Source organism: Monodon monoceros, unplaced genomic scaffold (assembly GCF_005190385.1).
Source record: "Monodon monoceros isolate NGI ecotype Baffin Bay Population unplaced genomic scaffold, NGI_Narwhal_1 Super_Scaffold_8, whole genome shotgun sequence".
NCBI classification, from domain to species: Eukaryota; Metazoa; Chordata; class Mammalia; order Artiodactyla; family Monodontidae; genus Monodon; species Monodon monoceros.
The window spans coordinates 55104138-55128271 of NW_021703785.1; the positions used below are offsets into that span (position 1 = coordinate 55104138).

At 41.7% G+C, this 24134-nt stretch overlaps 1 protein-coding gene across 7 annotated transcripts in view; it reads left to right on the forward strand.

Annotated features, from left to right (window-relative positions):
• The window catches only part of LRCH1 (leucine rich repeats and calponin homology domain containing 1), a 205901-nt gene that overhangs the window by 101234 nt on the left and 80533 nt on the right, over window positions 1-24134 (forward strand). For all 7 annotated transcript variants that reach the window (XR_003791707.1, XR_003791704.1, XR_003791705.1 and 4 more), the window contains exons 3-4: window positions 9394-9520; window positions 21186-21291. Coding sequence is in view for 2 of the 7 variants with exons in the window: in XM_029210024.1 (XP_029065857.1) it covers window positions 9394-9520; window positions 21186-21291 (233 nt within the window). In the remaining 5 variants the exon portion in view is untranslated. The remainder of the gene's footprint in view (window positions 1-9393; window positions 9521-21185; window positions 21292-24134) is intronic.

Here is a 24134-nt window from a genome sequence, read left to right on the forward strand (position 1 = left end):
TGAAAGGCATGATGAAATGTGAGTAGAAAAGAGAAAGGCCCAGGAAGTACTACAGCATAGAGTGTGTTCCCACAGCTGCCATCCAGGCTGATTTATTCTTTATTTAGCACCTTTTAAATATATATAAATCTGAATTTTGTTTATTATTAATGATCAATTAAAATATGCAATTAATTTTGAGAAAAAATAAGTACTGAAAAGTGCAAAGAATATATCAGTCACTCACTTAGTACTCATGTTTAAGGTTTTTTCTTCTCCCCAGCTCCTTAATAAGATTGAACTTTTTCTGGAGGGCGTGAGGGGATTTTTTCAGTTTCTGAGAGCTCTGTATTATATAATGAGGAAAAGAATGACCTTGACCAAAAGTCTAAAGCAGCTGGGTCTTTACATTAAATTGTAGGCCCTGAAATTTCATTGTTGAAACACCAGTCGCTGTGGCTAAAACTAATCACCTGTTAAAGGGTAATTCTTTTAAAAAAGGTAAAATCATGACTCTCATACAAATATAAAATGTACATCTGTCAAAGATTGTATTTAACCCATTAATTAATGAAGGAACCAGTAGAATGTTATATCCTGTTTAAAGGAGGATTCAACACACACACACACACACACACACACACACACACACACACACACTAGTGGGCTTACTGAAGTAAATTAACAGAAAGTTGCAAAGCTGGTCAGTATCCAGTAGTCAGTTATAATTCCTCTACACTGATCATGATTCATCTGCGTTTCTGTGGACAAAAATGATTTGCGTTACAATCCATTTCTACAAACACAGAGTTGTACAGTAACTCAAGGACAATGAATAGCAGAGATAATCTGGAAGGGTGTGCTAGACAAGACCCCCAGTAATGGTTTTTGTCACAATTTTTCCTGATACACCAAATAATTTAATTTATATCACCACGTGCAAGAACTGTATAGCTCTGTGAACTATTTGAACAGGACTATAGGTAGAAGAAAAAAATAAAGAGGTGTTCAGTGGGGATTGTGAAACTCTTCCTTTCAGATCCTGTGTTCTAAAGACTGTGGAAGGCTGTTTGCATGTAGGTGGGCAGGGAGGACTGAGGATATAGTGAGAGTGCTTTGAAGGCAGTCCATTGCTTTCACTTTTGTTTGGCCATTTAAATGGATGATCTTCAGGGAATTTAAGTAAACTGATATGAGTGGTGGCCCCTCTGGTGCATTTGTCCCTGCAAGAGACCACTGTGACCTCAGTACCAGGAGAGAACACCTGGGGACTTCGGCAGAGGCAACCTTTGAGCATCTGACAGTGGTGTCCAAATCTGCAGACACTTGTTTAAAGAGTTGTTTAGGACGAGCCTGGAATCCTTCATTCCACCTTACAGGATAAGACCCATAAAGGAAGTCTCACTTTCTTTATTCCTTAAGAGTCACTCATTTTTTATCTTAAATTTGAGAAACCCAGTAGGAAATATTTGCTGCTCCAGCGCTTTTAAAATATAAGATCCACATTCAAGTAGGAGGTAGGGTCTACCGGCTCAGAGGGATGTTGCGTATCTTGGTAGGAGTTAATAAGCTTTAGGATTCATGTACATTTCACATTTTCTCGGGGCTTAGAACAGGTTCTTGGGCAGAGTGGCACTCAGTAAGTGTAGGAAATAATTAGCTTCCTTTCAGCACTTGACACCGTAGCATCTTCCTCCCTTGATTTGGTCACATGCTTTCCTGCTCACTTTTCGACTTCTTTCTGTCTCTTCTCTATTCCTGTGTCTGGATCTTCTTTCTCTTCCTGCACCTTAATGCTAGTATTCCCCAAAGCCCCATCTTTGGTCCTTAAATTTTCTCTCTCAGACCTCATGCCTTATGTGTGTGTATCCAATACATTCTCTGTCACTTTGACTCATTTTAACACTAGTCCTTATTTTCCCAATGGACTAAAATTCAATTCCTCTTAGATGGAACACCTCAAAGTTCAACATGGGCTAAACTAAGCCCCTTTTTTCTTTCCCAAATTAGCATATTTGGAACCTCGTTCCCAGCCATGCTCCTACCGCTTTTCTCCAGCACCCTATCCTCCAGCTTGGAATCTCAGAGATGATCTTCGACCCTTTCCTCCATCCCTTTTCATATACATCAGTCATTGAATTGTCAGTCTAGTGTCTCAGTTGCCTCCGTTTGGAATTTGGAGCTCTCCTCCTACTGTTTTCCTGGTTTACCTGTACTTTTTATTCCAAAGTAAAATGAGAAGAGGCTGTATTTTATTGAGGGAAGACCACAGACTTTGATCTAAAGCCCAGCCCACATGGTTTCATATCTTAGCATTAGCTAGGCAGCTTGGAGCAAGTGGTTTAAATTCACTGAATAACATAAGTTTTTGTGTCTGAAAAGTAGGGGGTTTAATGTTACAGGATTATTGTGAATATAAATAAAATAATAGTTGTCTAAGTGCCTAGCGCAGTGCCTTATGCATAATAACCACCCAAGAAATGTTTGTTGAATGAAGTTTGTGGCATACTATTATCTTATGGATTCCAAAATGGGTTAAGGAAAATAATAGCAAGAGGTCTAGTATTTGAGTAAAGTAAATGGATTTTATAGCATTTTTAGTAAAGAGGATATGCTGCTGATTTGTTTACGTTTTAGAGCAGTTAAGTGGAACTGAATTATTATTGGCTGTCAAGTTACATGAGAGAAGCTTTCTGAACACTCACTTACTTGGAAGGATATGTGGGAAGAAGAGGACGTATATAGAGTAATATATTCATGCATGTCTACCGGCATTACGCATTCAGAAATTCCTGGAAATGGATGGAGAGACACACGTCTTCAAATGATAAACAAAAATGCTCAGGCACCTTAAATTTTATTATGAATGATTTTTGTTAACTCAGTCCTCCTGGGTAAAAGTTGATCTGAGCAGCCTGTTCTCATTTCAGTCAGTATCCATAGCCCTTTCTTTTTTGGCTGGGAAAAATGTTAAAGTAAAAAATATCTATTTCCCTGGCTTTGGTGTGGAGTGGCATGGAGGAGAAGGCAGGTAAGGTAGGCGTACCTTCCTGGGGACGGAAAGGTGGTGTCCATTCTGCCTGGGACATGGCTCCTAAAAGTGGGAGGATTCTCTTCAGTGCCAGTACATCTTTTCCAGCCATTTAGTGGTACTTTTCCCACTTGGCAGCAACAATGTTTTGCATAAGGCTCAGGCCTCTACAGTCTCAATACTTAAAACCTCAAATCTACATTGTTGCCTCTGGAGGTGTTTGGCCAATTATTATTCTTGCTAGTATCAGGTGTTGAGTTCTCTTTGAAATCTAAAGCTTCCTTGATTTTGAACACTTAACTCCATTTTACAATGAAGGAAGGAAATGATAAATATTATAGAGGAAACTTTAAGGAATAGTTTTTAGAGACTTGTCCTTATAGAATTGAAGAGATCTTAGAAAAAAGGAGAGGAAATAGCTGAGAAAGGGACAAGTTATCAATAACTGCACTTTGAAATCTAATTACAGACATCGGTAGTGGTGGTTGCTGACTGTTAGGGGTGTAAAAAGCCAGAATATGTTAAGCAAAGGTTTATTTATACTCAAGAGGAGACTGATAGACTGTTGTTGTGGGAAACCAGTTCAGCTGCAGAAGCCAAATATGGTGCAGGTATGCACAGCAAAATGGCTGGTGCAGCAATTTGCCTGAACTCTGAGCTGCTTTAGATGCTCGCTTCTTCCTTTTCTTTTAGTTTTCTAAAGTTGCCTTTTACTTTCTCAAAGAATGGCCCTATTGTGTAGTGTGAAATGGATTGGTATAGTGTTCAAAACTCGTTCAAGATTCACTTGAAATGATGACTCTGTGTTTCTAGTTTTGCAACATTTAAGTTTTCAAATGATTGTCATTCTCAAGTTGTAGGGAGCAGAACTGCTTTCAAAGTTAGATGTAGATGTGGACTCCCGGATTTTATGCGTATACATAAGGTCAATAGAATTTCTATCTAAAAAATGTCATGTAACACATTAGTAAAGCTATATTTATAGAATTTATATTTACAAAACTAATGTTGGCCAAGATATCTCCAGGCAGCTTAAAGCCAGGCTCTGGTTGTTGTTGGTCCTTGTCTCAGGTACATGAGGATGGTGGGAATGAAGGGGGAGGGCTGGCCATGCAGGGGAAGTATTTAGTCATTTGAGGAAATGAGGGCGAGAAATTTTGCCATGGTGGGTTTTCAGAATGAAGCAAGCAGGAAAAAGGAAATAGTTCTCTATGGATATTGTTCACCGTTGTGTGTGGACATGAAGACAAGGAACAGTCAAGTGGCAAACACACACCAGAGAAAAATCACTCTGCCTTTAATTAAAGGCGAACAGCGTATGCAAAAAGAACATACAGCAAAATTAGGTGAGGTACCCTGTGCAAGAGGAAACTTATTTGGCTCAAGTAAAATAACCGCTCTTCACTGTGGTTCATGTGCCAAAAGCACAGACAGTGTGATTCAAACAAGCAATATACAATAACTCCCCTGTGCTTGTTTATTCCCTTCCTTGCCTGAGACCTATACAGGGTGAGCCTGAGGTGCCGATACCATGAACCCTGCCCTGCTTCCTCTGTGCCCTTTAGAGGCACACTGTGACATTTTCTTAATAGGTTTGTGATTTCACATTATTATTTCTGTTCGTTTTTGAAAACTAGTAAATAGAGATGATGACCCCTGGGTATTCATGTTTTCCCAGAGTAATGGTAGGATCTTGCAATTAGAGAAGATGGGAGAGAAAAGGTCATTGGTGTGATTTTTTTTTTTTTTTTTTTTTTTTGTTCTAGTTCTGGTTCTCCAGATTGGAAAGAGTTACTTGGTTTGTTTTGGCCTGAAACCAGCCTGGTTTTCCCCAACATGCCTCCGAATCGTCATCTTTAATTGGCTTATGTTTTTGACAAATTGAACATGCAACCTTAGTTTAAGAGTGGTTGAAATGTTAGCAGTTAGGAAATAAAATCAATAACTAAAACCTAATTAAGCTCTTTTTGGTCACCTCCCATTGCTTTGCTACGTCAGTGGTGTTGGGAACGGTTTAACCTTAACATATGGATTTAGTGTTGGGCCAAGCACTTTTACATCCATAACCTCATGTATCATGTTAGGTGGGTCTTATTATCTATGTTTTATGGCTGACAGAGTCAGAGAGGTAGGTGACTTACCTAAAGTTCTATGGTCGATTATGGCAGAGATGAGACTTGAACCCAGGTTTTCTAATTCCACAGTTGGTGATCTCTGTACCAACTGAGTAGGTGAGTCTGTTACAGAAATCTTTCTATAAATTATTTTAAGTGAGTTCCATGTTTCATTATTAAGTGAACCCATTCACTTACAAAAAGGATCTATTCCAGTAGAATAAGAAACACATATGCTGTCTGATAATAAAATCACATGTAAGACTATAGCATGTTTTTATCATCACATACATTAAGGAAAATAACTTTCGGGTAAACCAGTAATAAATAGCGTTAAATACCAAAATTAAATCTGAAAGCATGGATATTAATAATTAAGGAAGGCCATAGTCAAAATACATTAAAATAACACTCTCTAAAAGTGAAACCGGGGCTTCCCTGGTGGCGCAGTGGTTAAGAATCTGCCTGCCAACGCAGGGGACATGGGTTTGAGCCCTGGTCCGGGAAGATCCCACGTGCCGCGGAGCAACGAAGCTTGTGTGCCACAGCTACTGAGCCTGTGCACTGGAGCCCGTGAGCCACAACTACTGAAGCCCACACGCCTAGAGCCCATGCTCCGCAACAAGAGAAGCCACCGCAGTGAGAAGCCCGCGCACCTCAACGAAGAGTAGCCCCCGCTCGCCGCAATTAGAGAAAGCCCCCGTGCAGCAACCAAGACCCAACGCAGCCAAAAATAAATAAATAAAATAATTTATTTAAAAAAAAAAAAATAAAAGTGAAACCATGCAGAAGTGACTTGGTTTGTGAATTCCTTAATTTAGGACTTTTGTTAAGCGAGGGTAGCGCTACTTGAAGAGGAATTTAACCTGCAAACTTAGGCTATCAGAACTGTTGAGGTTATGATGAGCTGCCTTGTTTCACCCTGAAATGAGGAAACAGACCAGTCACTCTAGTAGGAAGTCATTCAGCCGAGAAGGAAGGAAGACAAAGCGTTAGCAGTAATCACAGGCTGGTAAGAGCCCGCTGCCTTCCGGCCCCGCCTCATTCCTCCTCGCGCCATCCTCCACCCAGCCTGAGCAGGGAGAGTGACAAGAAACACTGGGGAGGCCCTGCTCTGTGCTGGCAGGAAGGCTCAGGCCACCATGACCGAACCTGTAATTTCTACTTCTGAATAAGTGGCCCTTTTCCCCCCGTTAATTTACTCTTTTGTAATGAGTGAGTTTTAAAAAATCTTTTTTTTTTTAAATATATTGCTTTCAGATGTGACTCCCAGGCTGGATTTGAAAATAAATGTTGGCCATTACCTGATCAGATGCTGTACGGCCTTATTTTTAACCATTGTTTCCTTCAAGGGCCTGTTCATAGTGCAGAGGGCTGCAGGAGACAAGTGGGGGCCAGAGTGGTGGATTGTGGCCTGAGGCACTTACTTGCTTGAGAAAAGTTGCTGCCAGATGAGTAGTTTCAAAAAGCTTAGGCTGCTGTTGTGGTCTTTAGTGGGGAGAGGATTAAAGGGCGTGCAGTTTCTCCTCGTCTTTATAAATATTTGCTGGAGAGCTAATGGGTTTTTGCGTGCGTGTGTATTTCCTTTTTCTGTGGGGGAAATTACCAGTAATACAGGAACATCCTGTGATAAAATATACAAAGTACAGGCTGAGGGAACGGATGGATGAAATAGAAGAAATGTGCCCCAGGCCTGTGGCATGCTGTATTATGACTAGTCCTGGCATCTCGATTTGTCTACAGGTGATTAACTACAGTATAGATAGAGGAATGTGTAGGGCATAAATAAATAGGCTATTCCATGAGCTGCTTTAATCATAAAAAGCATTCATCCCCGTCAAAGAAACCGCAAATGCTTTACAAGCCTAAATTTTATTTTAAATTAGTTACCCATCCTGGAAGAACTGCAGTGGGAATAATCCCATGTAATTTCAAATGCTCACGTGTCTGAAGGAAGCAAAAGCTTCACTGCATTGCTTAAATGGTATATAGATGCTCATCCAATGCAATACCTGCTAATCTGATTAGATGCCTGCATCGAGGTAGTGAGACTGGGAATACTTTAAATCTGAGCTTCCAAGCAGAGAAACACAGGAAAGATCTCCAACTGTAATTGTTGATTCTGTGGAAAATAGCGTAGAAATTTCTAAAAATGCTTATCTTTGTTCCCGTTATCCTCTCTTCCAAAGGAAGTTCAAATATGGCTCCAGAGTAAGAGGATTACCGTATTAACGTTTTAATTTAGCAGTCCTCACTATGTGAAATTGTATATTAAGAAATATTTTAAACCACAAATGCCAAATTATTTACTTGCCACCTTTTAATAAACTGGGTTCTCCTTTGCAGAGGGAGTATCTCAGGAAACTTTTCTGGAGCTTGAAGAAAGCTGTCCCGGCAGGGCACTGGGAAGGCCCCCTCCTCAAGACCGAGGAGCCCTCCTGGGCTCTTGCAGCTGAGAGGGGGCAGCGCGAGGGGTGTGAGAGCACAGAAAGACAGCCTGGTAGCCCTGGCTTCCCCTTCCACTGCCCCCAGACATCAGGAGAGAGTGTCAGGGCGAGCCCATTGCCCCTATTCTAGCCTGTTATCCTAACCAAGGGGAAGCTAAGAGCCAGCTGGTCCTTCCAGCACCAGGATACAACCTCCACCCTCAGGGCTCTCACTCTCCTTCCCCCTCTGCTGGACCCCCTGAGAGAAAGCTCTCTTCCTTCTGTGCCTTTTTGCAAAGAGCTTTCTTTTCACATCTGGGCAGGGGAGAGAAGACATGGCTCTACATTTTCTTGCTAGAGTATGGTTACCTGGCATCAGGCCCCTGGTCACAGTGGTCACAGGGGGGACCCAGGTTGGAAAGGCTATTTTGACAGCACAGCACGTGCTTTTTCTGAGCCCGTCCGTTAGAGACACCCTTTCCTAATCAGATACCCACCCCCTCACATGGTAGGGTGAGGGAGTAAAAGGTTCTGCTGAACTATAATATATGTGTGGAAAAGTGCACAGATTATAAGTGTACATCTTCATGAATTTCCACACCTAGAAGCACCCATGTAGCCAGTATCCAATGAAGTTTCTTTTTATAATGATATTTCTTCCCAAATTATAAAAGCACTTGGTAGGAATTTTGGAAAATACAGCAAAGTATAATAAAGAAAATAAAATCCACTCACTGTACCTACTCCCCAAAAATGGCTACTGATAACATTTTGGTGTGTTTCCAGTCTAGCTGTCTGTTCCCATCTCTCACACACAAAGACATATGCACACCCACAAATACACACATGGTACCACAGCTTCCGAAGTCTCACACGTGTGTGCGAATACACGCAGAAGTTCCAAATACAGATTTGTAGATATTTCACTGCCTGGTGGTTGGCTCCCTCAGCAGAATGGCTGAGAAAGAAAGGGAAACTGAAAACCATCTGTCTCCTTACTTGATAGCAGGAAAAGGGCTCCTTGTGGAGGGGAAGGTAAATAAATGGTCGACATATCCTTGATGTGATTCGTAGATTTCATTTATCCTATATTTTCCTGTCTCTCAGTCAACTAGCGTTGATGATGGGAAATTTAAAGACTTCTCAATGCGGACCATTAAGTAGAGTAGAGACCTTTTGGTGAAGAGCAGAGGTGAGGCCTGGGCTCACACTTTTCATGCTCCTCTGTGAAACTGAACCCCTCTTGGCTCCAACTTCACTTTTGCCAGAAGGCCGACTTTTCCTTTTTCTTTTTTAATTAGCTCTCTCACAGATAACCCAAGCAGAATTTAACCACAGAGCTCTTGCTTTAACAAAATGTTGGAAATGGGCCCGGCGGTTTTGTGAGTTACAGCAAAATGATCTTCCTCGTCACTACTAAGATGGATGCGATGATGCTTCCTTGCGCTGGGCTGGTTGCTTTCGTCCTCGCTGCATCTCCCGTTCACACTGTCAGAAAGGGAACAGTTGGCACCAGCTTCCCGTTGCTATTGGTGGTACAGCCTGTGTTGCCCATATGCTCTCGAGCTGGCCAACAGCTCAGCATCTTCAGGGGGCTTGATAGGGTCCCTTGTTGTGGAAAAAGTTGTTTCCCTCACAACTGCCTATGCCCCTCATTTTTAAAAACTATTTTTTATTTTCTTATACACTTGGGATTTGCATTTTTATAAAAGTTTATCAGACTTTTTATATTTGCAAAATGTTTTCTTCGGTCACTCCTTTCTCCTTGTTTGTTGAAAAAACATGTTCACAAACAGTATGAAGTAGCCTGCCTGTTTACCAGAGTTCTTTTATTTCTTCGCAGTCGGAATCAGCTGTCCGCCCTGCCGGCCTGCCTGTGTGGTCTGCCTCTCAAAGTCTTAATTGCAAGTAACAACAAACTTGGATCGCTGCCTGAAGAGATAGGTCAGCTCAAACAGTTAATGGAGTTGGTATGTTACTGATTTTTAAGATGCCCTTTTTGTTTGTTTACTAATTGTAGCCTATCAAGGCAGTCAGAAAGACTTTTTGCTCCAGTGGGTCAAGGAGGGGATCATGTCCTGTGGGAAGGTCTGTATATGATAGAGACATTAAGTGGGGAAAGGAATAATCATGGCTTTGCTGTGACAGAGTTCCTGAAATTTATAGGTTTCCTGTAGTTTACACTTCCTGAAGTTTTCAGGATTTACAGTTCCTGAAGTTTACAGATTATCCTATGGTATTTAGATCACTTTTTTTTCAGAATGCATAAATAAATTTGTGATACATTATGGATACACTGGCAAAATAATCAGCAAATAAGTTAGTAGGCCAAACTTTATGAATGTATATAATTAACTTGGAAAGAAGAGAATGTTCTGATTCTCTAAGAATTTTAGGAACCGTTGCTCCAAATTGATGTAACTTTAAAATGTGTCCATATCCTCAGGGAGAAGAAAGAAGAACAAGTTATAGATAGGCAGAGGTGGCTTGTAAGTGTGTACCTGAGACCGAGATGTCAGCTCCTTCACTACTAATTGAATTACTGACCTTGTTTCTAAAATGGGAAAGAATGAGTTCTTTCTGTACTTCTGTTGAGCTAAAGATATCTTGGGTGAATGAAGAGTCAAGAATGAGCAACAGGTCTAAACCATAATAGTCATAATTTATCCTCCAACAAGCATTCTTCCGTACTGCCCTTGTGTCCAGCACAAAGCTGGATGTTGTGATTACAACCATGAAAAGGACATAATACCTTCCTTCAAGTAGACTCCAATCTAGAACATTGATGGCCAATAACTTTTCTCTTGTGTGTCAGTTCCAGTTAATTTTTTCAGGGCCACCTGGAACACTGGGGTGGTGGCTTGTGAGGCCCAGATAAAGAGTGCTGTGACTCTATGGTCATGTGTTCATCTGGAATTGGCTCTGAAAGTGACAGCCCCCATGTCACATATGTATCCACTTTGATTTTAGGACAGAAGTGAGTAATTTCTGTATAGAGGCAATAGAGCCCTAAAAAGAGTACCTTTTTCAGGATGGCAGTATCTGAAACCCATTCCAACTAGCTCACACCAAGAGTTGGGATGAGTCATAAGGAGACAGGGGTCTTCACATCCCTAGCACCATGACATCTGGTCAGGGATCGTGAGTGACTAGAACAAGGTACTGGAAAGTTGTCAAGAACCACGGAAGCCACTGGTTTTCTTGCTCAGCTTTCTCCATACAATGGAGAGGTCGCCTAGCCCATAGATCCCAAGTTTAAATGTCCCCCCAGATAAAGCACATGGCAGGACCTACTAGCATGTCTCAGCCTTGGTTTCTGAGTGAGAGAGGCGAGACCTGGTTCCAGCGTCCTCTCCTGACTTGGTCAGCGATGCCCAAGGCACATGGTCACATTGCCTGGACACGGCTGCTCGGCTGCCACCGAGAGGGGTGATTCTGCAAGAAGTCAGATATTAATTTGGGCAGACACCCTCCTCTCCACAAAGTCTCTATTACAAGAAGTAAGTGCATGGCGTAGGGACTGATTGATTGATTCAGTCTTGGGGTTGGGGAGGGTTTGTACAGGAAGAGACCTTTGAGAGGTGCCTTACATAAGTCCACGTAAGGGACAGAGGAGGCACTCAAGAGAGAAAGGACAGCTTGTGCAAAGGCCCGACAGCCCGGGAGTGCACGGCATGCCTGGGGAGTGTGAAGCAGTATGATCCCATTGAGGCTAGGTGGAGTGAGGCTGGGCACTGCATCCTCGAGGCCACGGCTTAGATTTAGGCCATCATCACCTCCTTCCCAGAGTGTTCAAGGCCCTGCTGAGTCTGGCCCCTGCATACCTCTCTAGGTTCATCTCTTGTCCCTGGCCCCTTTACGCTCTGAATTCCAGCCTTGTTCATTTTCACTTCTAGACTTTTGAGCACATCACTCTTTCCACAAGGACTGATTCTTCCTTCTCTTCTTCTCTTGGTCAGTTCTTAGCCAAGGTAGATTTCACTCCCTCCAAAAGCCTTCCCAGATCCTCCAAGCCAGGGTTGGGTGCTCCTAAGGCCAGCACCCTCTATGTATCACTGAATTTTCAGGGAACCACATTTGTCTTCTCACTTGGCGTTCTCCAGGCCAACACCCGCTACACCTTGAAAGCTGATTCAGGACCGGAACTGGGTGTTACTTGCTGTTTTATCCCAGTGCTTGGCACAAGATAGATGCCCCCAAAAATGTTTGCTGAAGGCTGCTGTCAAATCGTGGACAGTGGACCAAGAAGGCGGCTTGGGACCGATTGCGAGGACTCCCAAGGGCCGTGCCAGTGAGTGGCGACTCTGTCTTTCAATCCAAGTTAACTCAGAAGGTTCCATTTTAACTGATTCTGGAAAACAAAAGATATAGCAAATAACACTTCGGAAGAAACTGATATTTATTTGCTTTTTAAAAAAATGCTTCTTTCAGGAGTGTGATAAACCCCCAAATCCGGGTTTGCTAGAATTTGGATTAGGTCTTGCAAACATTGTATGAGTACAGCGTTGGTGTTTTTCCACTTGTCGGGCTCCTGCGGAGTGGATGTGTGGCACATCGGTGAAGTCAGCCTTTGGCAGCCGTAATGTGTTTCTGTCCCACTGCACCCTGGGCTTAAGCTGACAGCGTGCCACCCATGGGCTGTGCTGCTACAGAGCAGCTCATCTGCTAATAGGTGGTGCACGTGCTGAGCCCTGCAGCCAGCCCCACACGGGGCAGGGCTTTCCTCAAATTCTCCTGTCAGCTGCTGGTGGCAGGCGGCAGAGGTAGAAGAGCACTGTCTCTAGGCTCGGGGCACACGAGCTGCTGGGTGGCTGTAAGGGATGCCCTGGGCTTTTCTTAGGCCCCCATCCGGAGCTCAGCTCTAGGGAAGCTGCTTTGCCTCCTGGTTCCAACACTGCCATCAGCCTGTCCTCTGTCTTTTCTCCACCAGCAATAACTCTTGCACACTTGAATCCTAGAATGTTAAAGCCACAGTGGTTTTAAAAGACGTCTAGTCCGGGACTTCCCTGGCGGTCCAGTGGTTAAGACTTCGCCTTCCAATGCAGGGGGTGCAGGTTCGATCTCTGGTCGGGGAGCTTGGGGCCAAAAAAACAAAACATAAAACATAAAACAGAAGCACTATTGTAACAAATTCAGTAAAGACAAAAAAAAAAATGTTCTGCATCAAAAAAAACCCAATCTTTAAAAAAAAAAAAGACGTCTAGTCCAAGCTCTCAACATCTTACAAAAGAAGAAACCCAAGGCAGAGAGACAGTGAGCGATGCCCAGAGGGTCAGTCACCCTGGCGTAGCTGATTTACAACCCAAGCAGAAACACCCTCACCCGGCTCTGTCCCCCACCCAGCACATGATGCCGACAGCAAATGTCATTTGAATTTTTTGTTTCTGTTTTTTGTTTGTGCCTTTAAAAAAATTTCCTTTGGATGTATTTTTTTAACATCTTTATTGGAGTATAATTGCTTTACAACGGTGTGTTAGTTTCTGCTGTAGAACAAAGTGAATCAGCTACACATGTACATACATCCGCAAATCTCCTCCCTCTTGGAGTATAGTTGATTCACAATGTTGTATACTTTCTGCTGTACAGCATAGTGAATCAGTTATACATACACATATATATACCCCCACTCTTTTTTAGATTCTTTTCCCAAATAGGTCATTACAGAGTATTGAATAGAGGTCCCTGTGCTATATAGTAAGTCCTTATTAGTTATCTATTTTATATATAGTAATGTGTATATGTCAATCCCAATCTCCCAATTTATCCCTCCCCCTCTTTCCCCGCCTGGTAACCATAAGTTTGTTTTCTACATCTGTGACTCCGTGTCTGTTTTGTAAATACATTTATTTGTACCATTGTTTTTGAGATTCCACATATAAGCGTTATCATATGATATTTGTCCTTCTGCAAATGTCATTTTACATGTACTAGTAGCCACATTAAAAAAAGAGGCAAGTGAAATTCATTTTAGTAATATATTTTAGTTTATCCTAGATAGCTAAAATATTATTTCAACATCTCTACAATATAAAATTAATGAGATATTTTGTAGTCTTTCTTTCCTACTAAGTTTTTGAGGTCTTGCACTGACACAGCACTGATTGGACTAGCCACATTTCTACTGCTTAATAGCCACATGTGGCTGGTGGCCACCCTACCAGACAGGGCAGCTCTATAGCTTGTGTTCTTCCTGCTCTATGGGCAAGTGTGACCTTCACAAAAAGCATTTATTTGTGAAGTTGGTGAATATTTAATAACTTGCCATTATTTAACCGCAAGGGGTGACTGGCCTTGCTTAAGGTCACAGACTAAAAAAGATTAGTTTCCATCCATTCTTATTTACTTTTCATATCTTTTTGCTTAAAATAGCATTGATACTACAGGTAACCATGTCAGATGATTTTTAGCTATCAACTGGAAAAAAAATTCCCTGGAGAGCCTGAAGTAATTCTAGAATTGCGTAGGAGGCTCCTGTTTTGTAGTTACATAGTAACCAACTTGTTAAAAACATTTTGGGTGCTCCCCAAGCATTCAGAGTACCTTCAGTCACGTAGCGCTGATAAAATCTCTCAGCTTATTATTAGGCTCTGAGCCCTGTTGAACTATTTTGGTAGAAATATTTGAGAAATCTTCACATCAGACTCGAAGAGTATCCTAAACTGAGTTGTAAACTCTCTTCTCTTCCAAGTATGAGCGAATGTTCCAGAGTCATCATTCGCTGAAAAAACAAAAACCAAAGCACTGTGGCCATCTGCAAGAAGGGTGCCCTCTCTAATTTTTGAGAGGAGTTGGATTTGGAAAACAGTATCTTACTTTCTTGAATATATCACAATTATCTAAGAATCTTAAAACATAAAGCGTTGCCATTTAGTGATTGTGATTGCGCAAAGAATATGGACAACCAGTTTTTCCTCCTTCCATGAAGACTTTCATTAAGTAACACTTCTGAGACGTCTTTTCTTGAGTCCACAGGAGAGGCGAGGACATTGTTTCGGGTGCCGGAGAACTTAGGGGAACCTAAGCTCTATGGAGCTGCCCCTCAAGGGTCATTTCTGATGAGAATGATCTAGAACTTTCTGACCTCCTCAGCTACCTGTACCGCTTGTCTCCTTAGAGCTGTAGCTGTGTGTCTGTGTTGCTTTGTAAGTCTTTGTATCTGCATGTTCTTTCTATCCAGGAAAGAGATAAAGCACTGGCATTTACTGAGCACCTACTGTATGCCAGGTACTCTGCTGAGTACTTGACATGTGTTCTATCATTCGACCTTGACAATAACCCAGCAAGGTGGATATCCTGTCTACCTTGCGCAGGCAAGTGTGGGTTTCAGGATTACTTACCCAAAGGGCGTGGGGCCATGACGTGGTAGAGCTGGAGTGAAAACCAGGTTTGTCTGTTGAAAGCCCAAGGCCTTTCCGCAGTACAATGCAGCTGTGCTCACTGGGTCCGCATCTAGATCGTTAAGCCTCTTATGGAGAGGAGCCATGATTTCTTTCTGTGCAGTTGCCCTATTTCAACTTGCAGTGGTTTTCCCTTTCAAGTTGGGGCAGGCCGGGAGAATGTTACAGAAGTAGGGTGTGGTACAAATGGACCGTGTCTGTCTGAGAGTTCCCTCACTGAAGAACCTCAAGCCAGGCACCAGGGTCAGCAGACTTCTCTCGGGTTGACGAAACCTCATTTTACTCATAAAGACAGTGTCAGCATCCTGGAAACATGTTTTTTGTGTTTTTTACTTGTCAAATCATACCCGAAGGATAAGGTGTGTTAAATATTTGGTAAGAAATACTGTATGAATGCCATGTTATACTTAACAGATGGCTCCGAAGAAGACAGGCACACTAAGGAAGAACACAATAAATTTGAGAACCTTTTATGGGGCATTTGCCAAAGGTCTTAGAAGTTTTCTCACCAGTTCTCTGTACATGCTGACACACTGGGGTCCATCTCTTGTTTGGTTTTTCTCAATTCTGCCCTCTCCCAACTCCTGCCGTGTGTGAAAATTGTGTCTTCCGGCTCTAAACTTCTTATAAGAGAGCATAATATCACTGTTTCAGAAACCTGCTTTTACAACCCCAAACTCACTGGGCCTGACTCAGGTAGTAACTGACTGGAAGGTGCATTTCCTGGCCCTGACTAGACATGCTACTTTTTTTTTTCTCTTTTTTGTGAAATGTTTGGTTGTGTGGAGAGTTGGAATTCAGGGATTGATTATAGACACAGAATGTATTGAGGAACTTCTGAGGAAAATCTGTCCTTCGTTTTTTTTTTATGTGTCGCATTCCAGTCTCTGAGGTAGGTGTAATGGAGACATGAATTCATGTCTGATGTAATCGTAGGTCCATTCATAGTCTCTGGAGATGCCTCCTAACTTCTCTGGTTTCTGTGAGGGAATTGGAAACTCATGGCCCGTGCAGGGTCCTTTCTGTTGCTTCTATCTCTGCGTTTCTTATGAAGAGCAGTGGGGGTGAGGTATGTGTTTGCTGGGTATGTGGAAGGGTGTGAGGTAGAGTTTTATACTAGAAGTAGACTCTCAGTAAGTGTTGAGAGGTAATAATTTATCATATCAGAGGTTGCTTGAAAAAGTTTTGAGTTTAAATGAACATACTGATTTGTCTTAAAATTGAAGTTCTCATTACAGGCATTTAGGTTTTTGATTGCTGAAAAATCAAAATTGACATTACTCCTAAGTGAGTTAAGTATCTATCTTTCAAACAAAATCTCTTCATTATTTTTGATATGGTAGATGGATTTTCCTGATGTTGGAAGGAAATTGGAATTATTTATAATCTCACCTCTTCTTTTTACCTAGGAACAGAGAGGTTAAGATATTTACCTAAAGTTACGCTGAGTCATACAAAAGACTTTTCCAAAAATGGACATGCTCACATGATGGGAGGCCAGTATTAATAGCTTATATTTCCTGTTAGAACGCTTGCATTTTCTTCAATTAAATAAAGAGGTAGATTTTTAAAAATAAATTTATTTTATTTGGGGCTGCATTGGGTCTTGGTTGCTGCACGTGGGCTTTCTCTAGCTGCGGCGAGCGGGGGCTACTCTTCGTTGTGGTGCGCGGGCTTCTCATTGTGGTGGTTTCTCTTGTTGCAGAGCACGGGCTCTAGGCGCATGGGCTCAGTAGTTGTGGCATGCGGGCTCAGTAGTTGTGGCTTGTGGGCTCTGGAGCACAGGCTCAGGAGTTGTGGCTCATGGGCTTAGTTGCTCCACAGCATGTGGGATCTTCTTGGACCAGGGCTCAAACCCGTGTCCCCTGCACTGGCAGGCAGATTCTTAACCACTGCGCCACCAGGGAAGCCCAAGAGGTAGATTTTAAAATACGACTTAAGCTGTAGTATAACCACGCTAAGTTTCTGAAAACTTAAGAGTCAGGGGAAGGTAGCTCATAGAATACCATGTGCAGTTCTGCCGCTTAGCCTGGTCTTACTGGAAACCTTCTCTAACCAAGATCATCTTGACGCAGTAGTTATGTTGGCTTTCATTAGAAGTCACGACTTAAGAAAGCATGTCTAGTCTTTTAAAAAATATATTCTGAAAGTGGACATTTCCTAGTTTAATAATCCTTGAACCTATGCTGTTGTTTTAAATCCTTGTCATTTTTGCATTCTGAAGGTAAGGTAGCAATTAGCAGTCAGTCAGCTAAAATGTATTTATCTCCAACATGCGTTTAACCCTTCTAGAGACCTTTTTAGTTGCCCAGAAGAGTTGTGATGAAATGAGAATCTTAACTTCTAAAGTTTTTCTTTTGGTTGCTTAAAAGCATCTTGATTAAACCAGTGGAAAATAAGTGTATTTTAAGTCATAGCTAAAATTCTCTATTTTGTTTTTTTTTATCTAAATGACAAAATTAGACTGGCTGGTTCATAAAACTTAAGTTTGAGTATTTATGTGATTATATAATGCATAATGATTAGATTCATTTCTGTATCAAACAATAGAATTGGGCCTATCTGTATATTTATAACTTTATAATGCTGAATATATGGTAATTTGATTTCACTGTAGTTTGGAATAATTATTTTCCAAGACATAGCTTAGGGCTAATAGACCATTCAGAAGGGATTCATTTGACTATTCTAAGAAGTTACTGGATCTGGAACTCATAGCTTGATAAATTCTCAGTATTGCAGAAATATGGGGCACTAATGTTGTTTATTTTTTAAATTTATTTTCCTAAATCATATCTTTTTTAAATGAACTCCCCCCCCCAAAAAAAGCCATTATTTCTTTTAGACTAAATGTGGACAGACATGTTATAGAGAACCAGGCTATTCTAAGAATGTTGCTTTTACACTTTTTAACCTGAAATACGTTATCTGAAAACATCTAGACTATTTTCCTCTCTGTCCTCCTCCTCATTCCCAACTAATTAAGACATAATTACCTATGGGGTTTTATTTATGATGAAATTCATAACCTTTTTAAAACTTGGCAAGGTTTAATAGCTGGGAGGGCATTGAGTTTCCACAGTTTTCTGCAATATTGATCATACAAGAGTGAAAAGTCTTTATCTTGCTTTTTCCCTCATTATTTTGGCAGGACAGGAAGTAACTGAAAGCAGTGCAGAGTACTATTAAAATAATTTGACCTTCGCCATATACCCTTCAAAATGTGAATGGACAATTGGGCTTTATGTTTCTAATTGTCTACAGATGTCCTGTCTTGTAAGTTAGAAGGAAAAACTTGTTTTATCATTATGTGAAGTTCTTTAAAAAAAATAAATTAGGAAAGCACTTTCCCTGCAGGTAAACAAGTGTTTAAATATAGCTGAGGGGAGTCTCTTTTCTTTGATAAGGCCATTTAGAAATATATGTTGGAAAAATTACCTTATATTTATGGAAACAGCATACTCTTAATTTCATGGCTAGCTGGGGTTAATCAACAACGTGCAAGGTGAGTGTAGTACACAGGAAAAAAATAGAATAAAGATGCATTTCATCTCAGGAGATTTCATGGTGAGACTATACTGCCTAAATATATCAGTTCTCTTTTAGTTTTCCTCTCCCACCTCTCTTTTTTTTAAGAGAAATGTTCTTTTTTTAATTATGTCCTTAAAACTTCTGAAAATCATCAGTTTCCCATTGAAAAATACGTGATTCCCGTAATCTGCAAAAGGGTCTTTCTCATGCTATCACTCGTGGACTTATAAAACATTTTAGGTGTCAACATAAATTCTCCTTAGAGGTGGAAAATAATTCTCACTAATTCTTCTCCCATGACCTCCCCTCCTCTCAGCCATCACCAAGATGACTGTGCCTGGTCCTGAGTCCAATAAAACGATTTAATTTCCTATATTTCTAGGGCTTACCTGTGTACCATTTGTGTGAGGACTCTTAGATTTTAAAATGGTACCTCTTGCTTATTGGTAACTTGGTGGAAGCAAAGAAAGATAAAACTTCCATTGAAAGGGTTTGGTTGTTGACTTTTGTGGCTGATGAAATGCCACAGTAACTGGGAAAAGGTGGCATTTTACTTTTCACTTCTCATATGTGGAAGTATATTCAGACAGGCAGATGCCGTTGAACACCTAATGTCCTTAACCTGTCACGCGCCAGCCCCCTGCCCCACCCCCAAGTCAGACAGCTGAGTATGGAACAGTATGGCGGGCTGATTCCAATGCGTACACCCAGGCTTTACAGATCACAGCTTCGTTTCCTTTAATAGGAGCGATGTTATTCCTCTTCATCAAGTGATATCCATTTAGCGCCTTCATGACCTTGACAGATTGGCAAGTCACCTGAGGAATATGTAAATGAGATGAGGTTAGAGGGCAGTGATCCACTGTGTTCTGTACAGCCTTGCTCTTAACACGGAGCACAGAGGTTTCAAAGAATTGGTCAGTGGTGAGTTCTCATCCGAGTGAATATGAAACCAGTTTCTGAAACAAGGCTTTGCTGCTTTCTAAGAGGATGAGTGAAGGGGAGTTTTTGCAGGTTCATCAGTGATGTGGGATGTTTAAGGACTTGATCTCATTGGGATCATTTGTGGCCCAAATATATTTGTGGTTCTGTGACACCAAGCAAGACCTGCAAGAAATATGGTGTGTATGTTGGAGCCTCTTGGGCTCCCAGCCAGAGACAGAATAAACTGTACATTATGGAACATCAACATAAATGGATTTCAGAAGTCTTATCCAATATTTATTGATCCCTTACTTTATTTATTTATTTTTTAAAATTTATTTTATTTATTTATTTTTGGCTGCGTTGGGTCTTCGTTGCTGTGCGCGGGCTTTCTCTGGTTGCGGCGAGCGGGGGCTACTCTTGGTTGCAGTGTGCGGGCTTCTCATTGCGGTGGCTTCTCTTGTTGCAGAGCATGGGCTCCAGGCACGCGGGCTTCAGAAGTTGTGGCACGCAGGTTTAGTAGTTGTGGTGCACAGGCTCTAGAGGTCAGGCTCAGCAGTTGTGGTGCACGGGTTTAGTTGCTCCGCGGCATGTGGGATCTTCCCGGACCAGGACTCGAACCTGTGTCCCCTGCATTGGCAGGCGGACTCTTAACCACTGCGCCACCAGGGAAGCCCCTGATCCCTTACTTTATACCTGGCGTTCTGCTCAGCACAGGAGGCAGAGTGACTAAGACACAGTGTCTTCCATCTAGGAGCTCACAGGCCCACAGGAGAAGGCAAACATTTGAGCAGATTTGAGTTTGGGACTTTATCCTGAGGAGCCGTTGCAGGTGTTTGAGCTGATGAATGATAGAGTGAAATTCACACTCTGTAAATCTTCACTCTGTGAAGGATGGAACCGAGGAGGAGATTGATGCCTGGAAACAACCAGAAGATCATTATAGTGTCTAGCTGAGAGATACTGCTGGTCTGGACTAACGGAGTGGCTGGGGTAAGGGAGGTGGAGAGCAGGACAGAACTACTAGGGACAAGAGGAAGAGTGGGGTTAGGGGAGGTAATAATGATACAGAAGATTAAAAATGTCATGGCCACCATTTTGCATGTGTCAAGAGGTGGTTCCCATCAATGACTACTAATAGAGTATTACTTTTCCAAAGCAAAGAAGACACAGTCCACATACCCCACAGTCTTGCTTGTAAAATGTTTGTAAAGGTGTTCAGGTCCAAAGTTTCCAGCCTTCTGCTAAGAACTCCATTTTAAATAAATAGTGCATCCAAACAGTGCCGTAATATATATAGGCATACACTGTAAACTATGGGCATTTTGTAAGGTAAGGTAGTGGCTGAACGGTCGGCTGGAAATTTGTTCCAAGTGTTAACCCTGGTACTTGCAAGCCTTGGACAATCGACTGAACTTTCCTGAGCCTCGGTGTTCTAATCTGTGAATATTAGGCCAGTAATATTACCTCATGGGTTTGTTGTGAGAAATAAGACTGAAGCATGCGAGAACAGCAGCCCTCGAGGCTGGCAGAGTAGCTACCAAAGGCTACTAACAGAAAAGGCTTCTTTTCTCCGTTTTCTCTCAGAGGATGTTTTAAATGTTGCACTTTCTTTTTTCTTCTCTGTGCTAATAAGCCTCCCTTGACCTCGGACCCGGAGACCAATATAAAAATGTCCCTGTGTAGTTGTCCTAATATTTAAATTCCGTAAGGAGATTTCACATGAAATGCTTGATCTCCCGGCAAAAGGCGTTTACTGTTTCCCTCTTTGTTTTCAATGCAGGACGTCAGCTGCAATGAGATCACAGCCTTGCCTCAGCAGATAGGGCAACTGAAATCCCTACGAGAACTGAATGTCAGAAGAAATTACCTTAAAGTTCTACCACAAGGTAAAAAAAGAAAGAGGAAAAATGAATCAATCAAACAGGAGGCTTTTATTATTTTTTGTTTACCTTTGTGAAGAAGGTAGCTCTAGTCATGTTTGTGTGTGCCTATTAATATTAATTATAATTTGAATTTCATGTGCTGATAACAGAAAAGTTATATTCAAGTTGTAATTTTAGTCAGGGGTTCAGTAACAAAATCATACTCCTGTATAAAGCTGTGTGTGTGTATGTGTGTGTATTAAGTTTGTTCAGGCTCTCATAACAAAGTACCACAGACTTGAGTGGTTTAAACAACAGAAATGTATTTTCCCGCAGTCTGGAGGCTGGAAGTCTGAGATCAGAGTGTTGCTCAGTTTGGTTTTTCCTGAGCCCTCTCTTCTTGGCTTGTAGATGGCCGTCTTCTCCCTGCATCTTCCCTCTGTGTCTGTGTCCTAATCTCTTCTTCTTGTGAGGACACCCATCATACTGGATTAGGGCCCACACTAATGACCCCATTTTAACTCATTTACCCTTTAAAAACCCTATCTCCAAATACAGTCACATTCTGAGGTACTGTGGGTCAGGGCTCCAACGTATGAATTTGGGGGGCACACAATTCAGCTCCTAACAGGAGGCAACATGAATTGCTTTTGGTATGGATGGACGTGGATGTCCTGGAACATCCAGCCAGTAGTTAGTTGCTGCACTTGGTCCTGCAGACCCAGAAGTCAGGGTTTGGGGCTTTGGGGATCTGGGAGCCCTGACCGGGAGCCCTGAGTGTCTCGAATCCGTGCTTCAGGCGAGGGCATGCCTTTGCTGAAGTGAAGCTTGGGCTGATACCACTGGTTGTTTTGATGAATTTCTTGAAGCCTGGAGCAAGGATGGCTCCAGAGCCTCAGCATTGAGACTCGGCACAAACACTGAGCCCCTCACACAGCCCCACCCAGGAGCCAAACACGGGCCAACCCTTCCCTGCAGCTCTGGGCTTCCATAGTGTGTGCCTCTGATATGTTGCGTTGAAGTTAAAATAAAAAGATATTCAATAAAAAAATTATCAGGGACTTCCCTGGCCGTCCAGTGGTTAAGATTCCGTGTTTACACTGCAAGAGACATGGGTTCGATCCCTGGTTGGGGAACTAAGATCCCGCATGCAGCGCAGCCAGAAAAAAAAATTGTCAGTCAACTGTACTTCAATAAAACAAAAATAAATTAAAAATAAGAAACATATATTTATTCAGGGCTTCCCTGGTGGCACAGTGGTTGAGAGTCTGCCTGCCAATGCAGGGGACACGGGTTCGTGCCCCCGTCCGGGAAGATCCCACATGCCGCGGTGTGGCTGGGCCCGTGAGCCATGGCCGCTGAGCCTGCGCGTCCGGAGCCTGTGCTCCGCAACGGGAGAGGCCACAACAGTGAGAGCCCCACGTACAGCAAAAAAAAAAAACAAACAAAAAAACCCGATATATTTATTCAGAAATGTTATACCATTAAGAACGGTGATAAGTAGCCTTGTAGATCATGCTGGATCTGAATTTCACATTTTGGGATCCTCGTTTGGACCTACTCAGGAATGAGTTGATGAGCAGCAGGACACTGTATGCTTTCTCCGAAACATCCTCTGGTTCTCAGAGGTCACACTGGTTTCTATCATTTTCATTTAAGCACATTTAGGGTACCTGATAAGCTAAAGGGTAGATTTGGGAATAGACAGCATTTGGCTAATCGGACTCTAATGCAGCTGTTTGAGAGCTGCCTGATTTTTATTATTCTGTTCCTGCTTCATGATCTTTGGTTTGAAGTGCTTCATTATTCAAGGCAAGAAAACGCAGCTCAAGAAAGGGAAAGAACTTTATAACATGTAATGTGCCCTATAGATGGGAGTTTTAAGTGTTATCTGCCGTCTTCACCTTTCTCATGCTGGCTAGTATTTAAAGAAGAAGAGTTAGAAACTATCTCGGCCTGAAGATTTATTACTTTATTACTTGAGATGACTTGGTATAAAAACATTGATTTTTCATTTTTTCATTGTGTGACTCCAGTTCTGAATGGATGAAATTGTTTTTCTTGGTTTGAGCAAGTATAAAGAGAAAACTCTTACTAACAGCAAATTTATAATCATACAGCCTTTCATAACATTAAAGAAAACTTTCATCTAAATTTAAGCTCTTAGGTTAATTATTGAGAGGTCATCACAAATTATTGAACTCTTGTTTTCAAAAGAAAAATTTAATTTAATCATTTAAGTGTTTCCTGTAATGGCTTAGAAACATGTGGGAAGAAAGTGCATCTGTAAAATCAAGATACTTGTTTCTCTCACCACTCGTTGCTCGCTTAACTTAAAAACATTCCTTCTCCTAAAAAGATCACTCACAAATTTCTATACTTTTCATAATTATGTTTTCTCAGGCTTAATATTTTAATATACACTCGGAGCTAAAACGTCAGTTTACTGGAAAACCTTCTTTAAAAAAAAATAATTTCCTGAATATCAAGTTTCTTTTTGCTTTACTCTGGAGAACTCTGTTAACAAAAGAGCATTGATAATGCTCTCAGGCAGTGAATTTAAAGACTTTTCGTATTTACTCACTTGTTTTTCCTCTTTAGTACCCCTCCTCATATGCTTTCAGTTTGAGGAGGGGGAAAATGTTTGTGGCCTAATTGCCTACATCAATCTTGTGGTGGTTATACTACAACTAATGCAACAGGGAGACTCTATTTTGTTCTTCCTGGCACCGGAATGGACAGAGCATTAAAGTAGTCATTCATTGCCCCTCTTTGCAATGGAGAAAGAGGAGTGGGATTCATTTTTCTTTTCTCTTACCCCTTTTTTCCTGCTCTCTCTCTTTGGCTTTTTCTGAGCTGGAGTTATC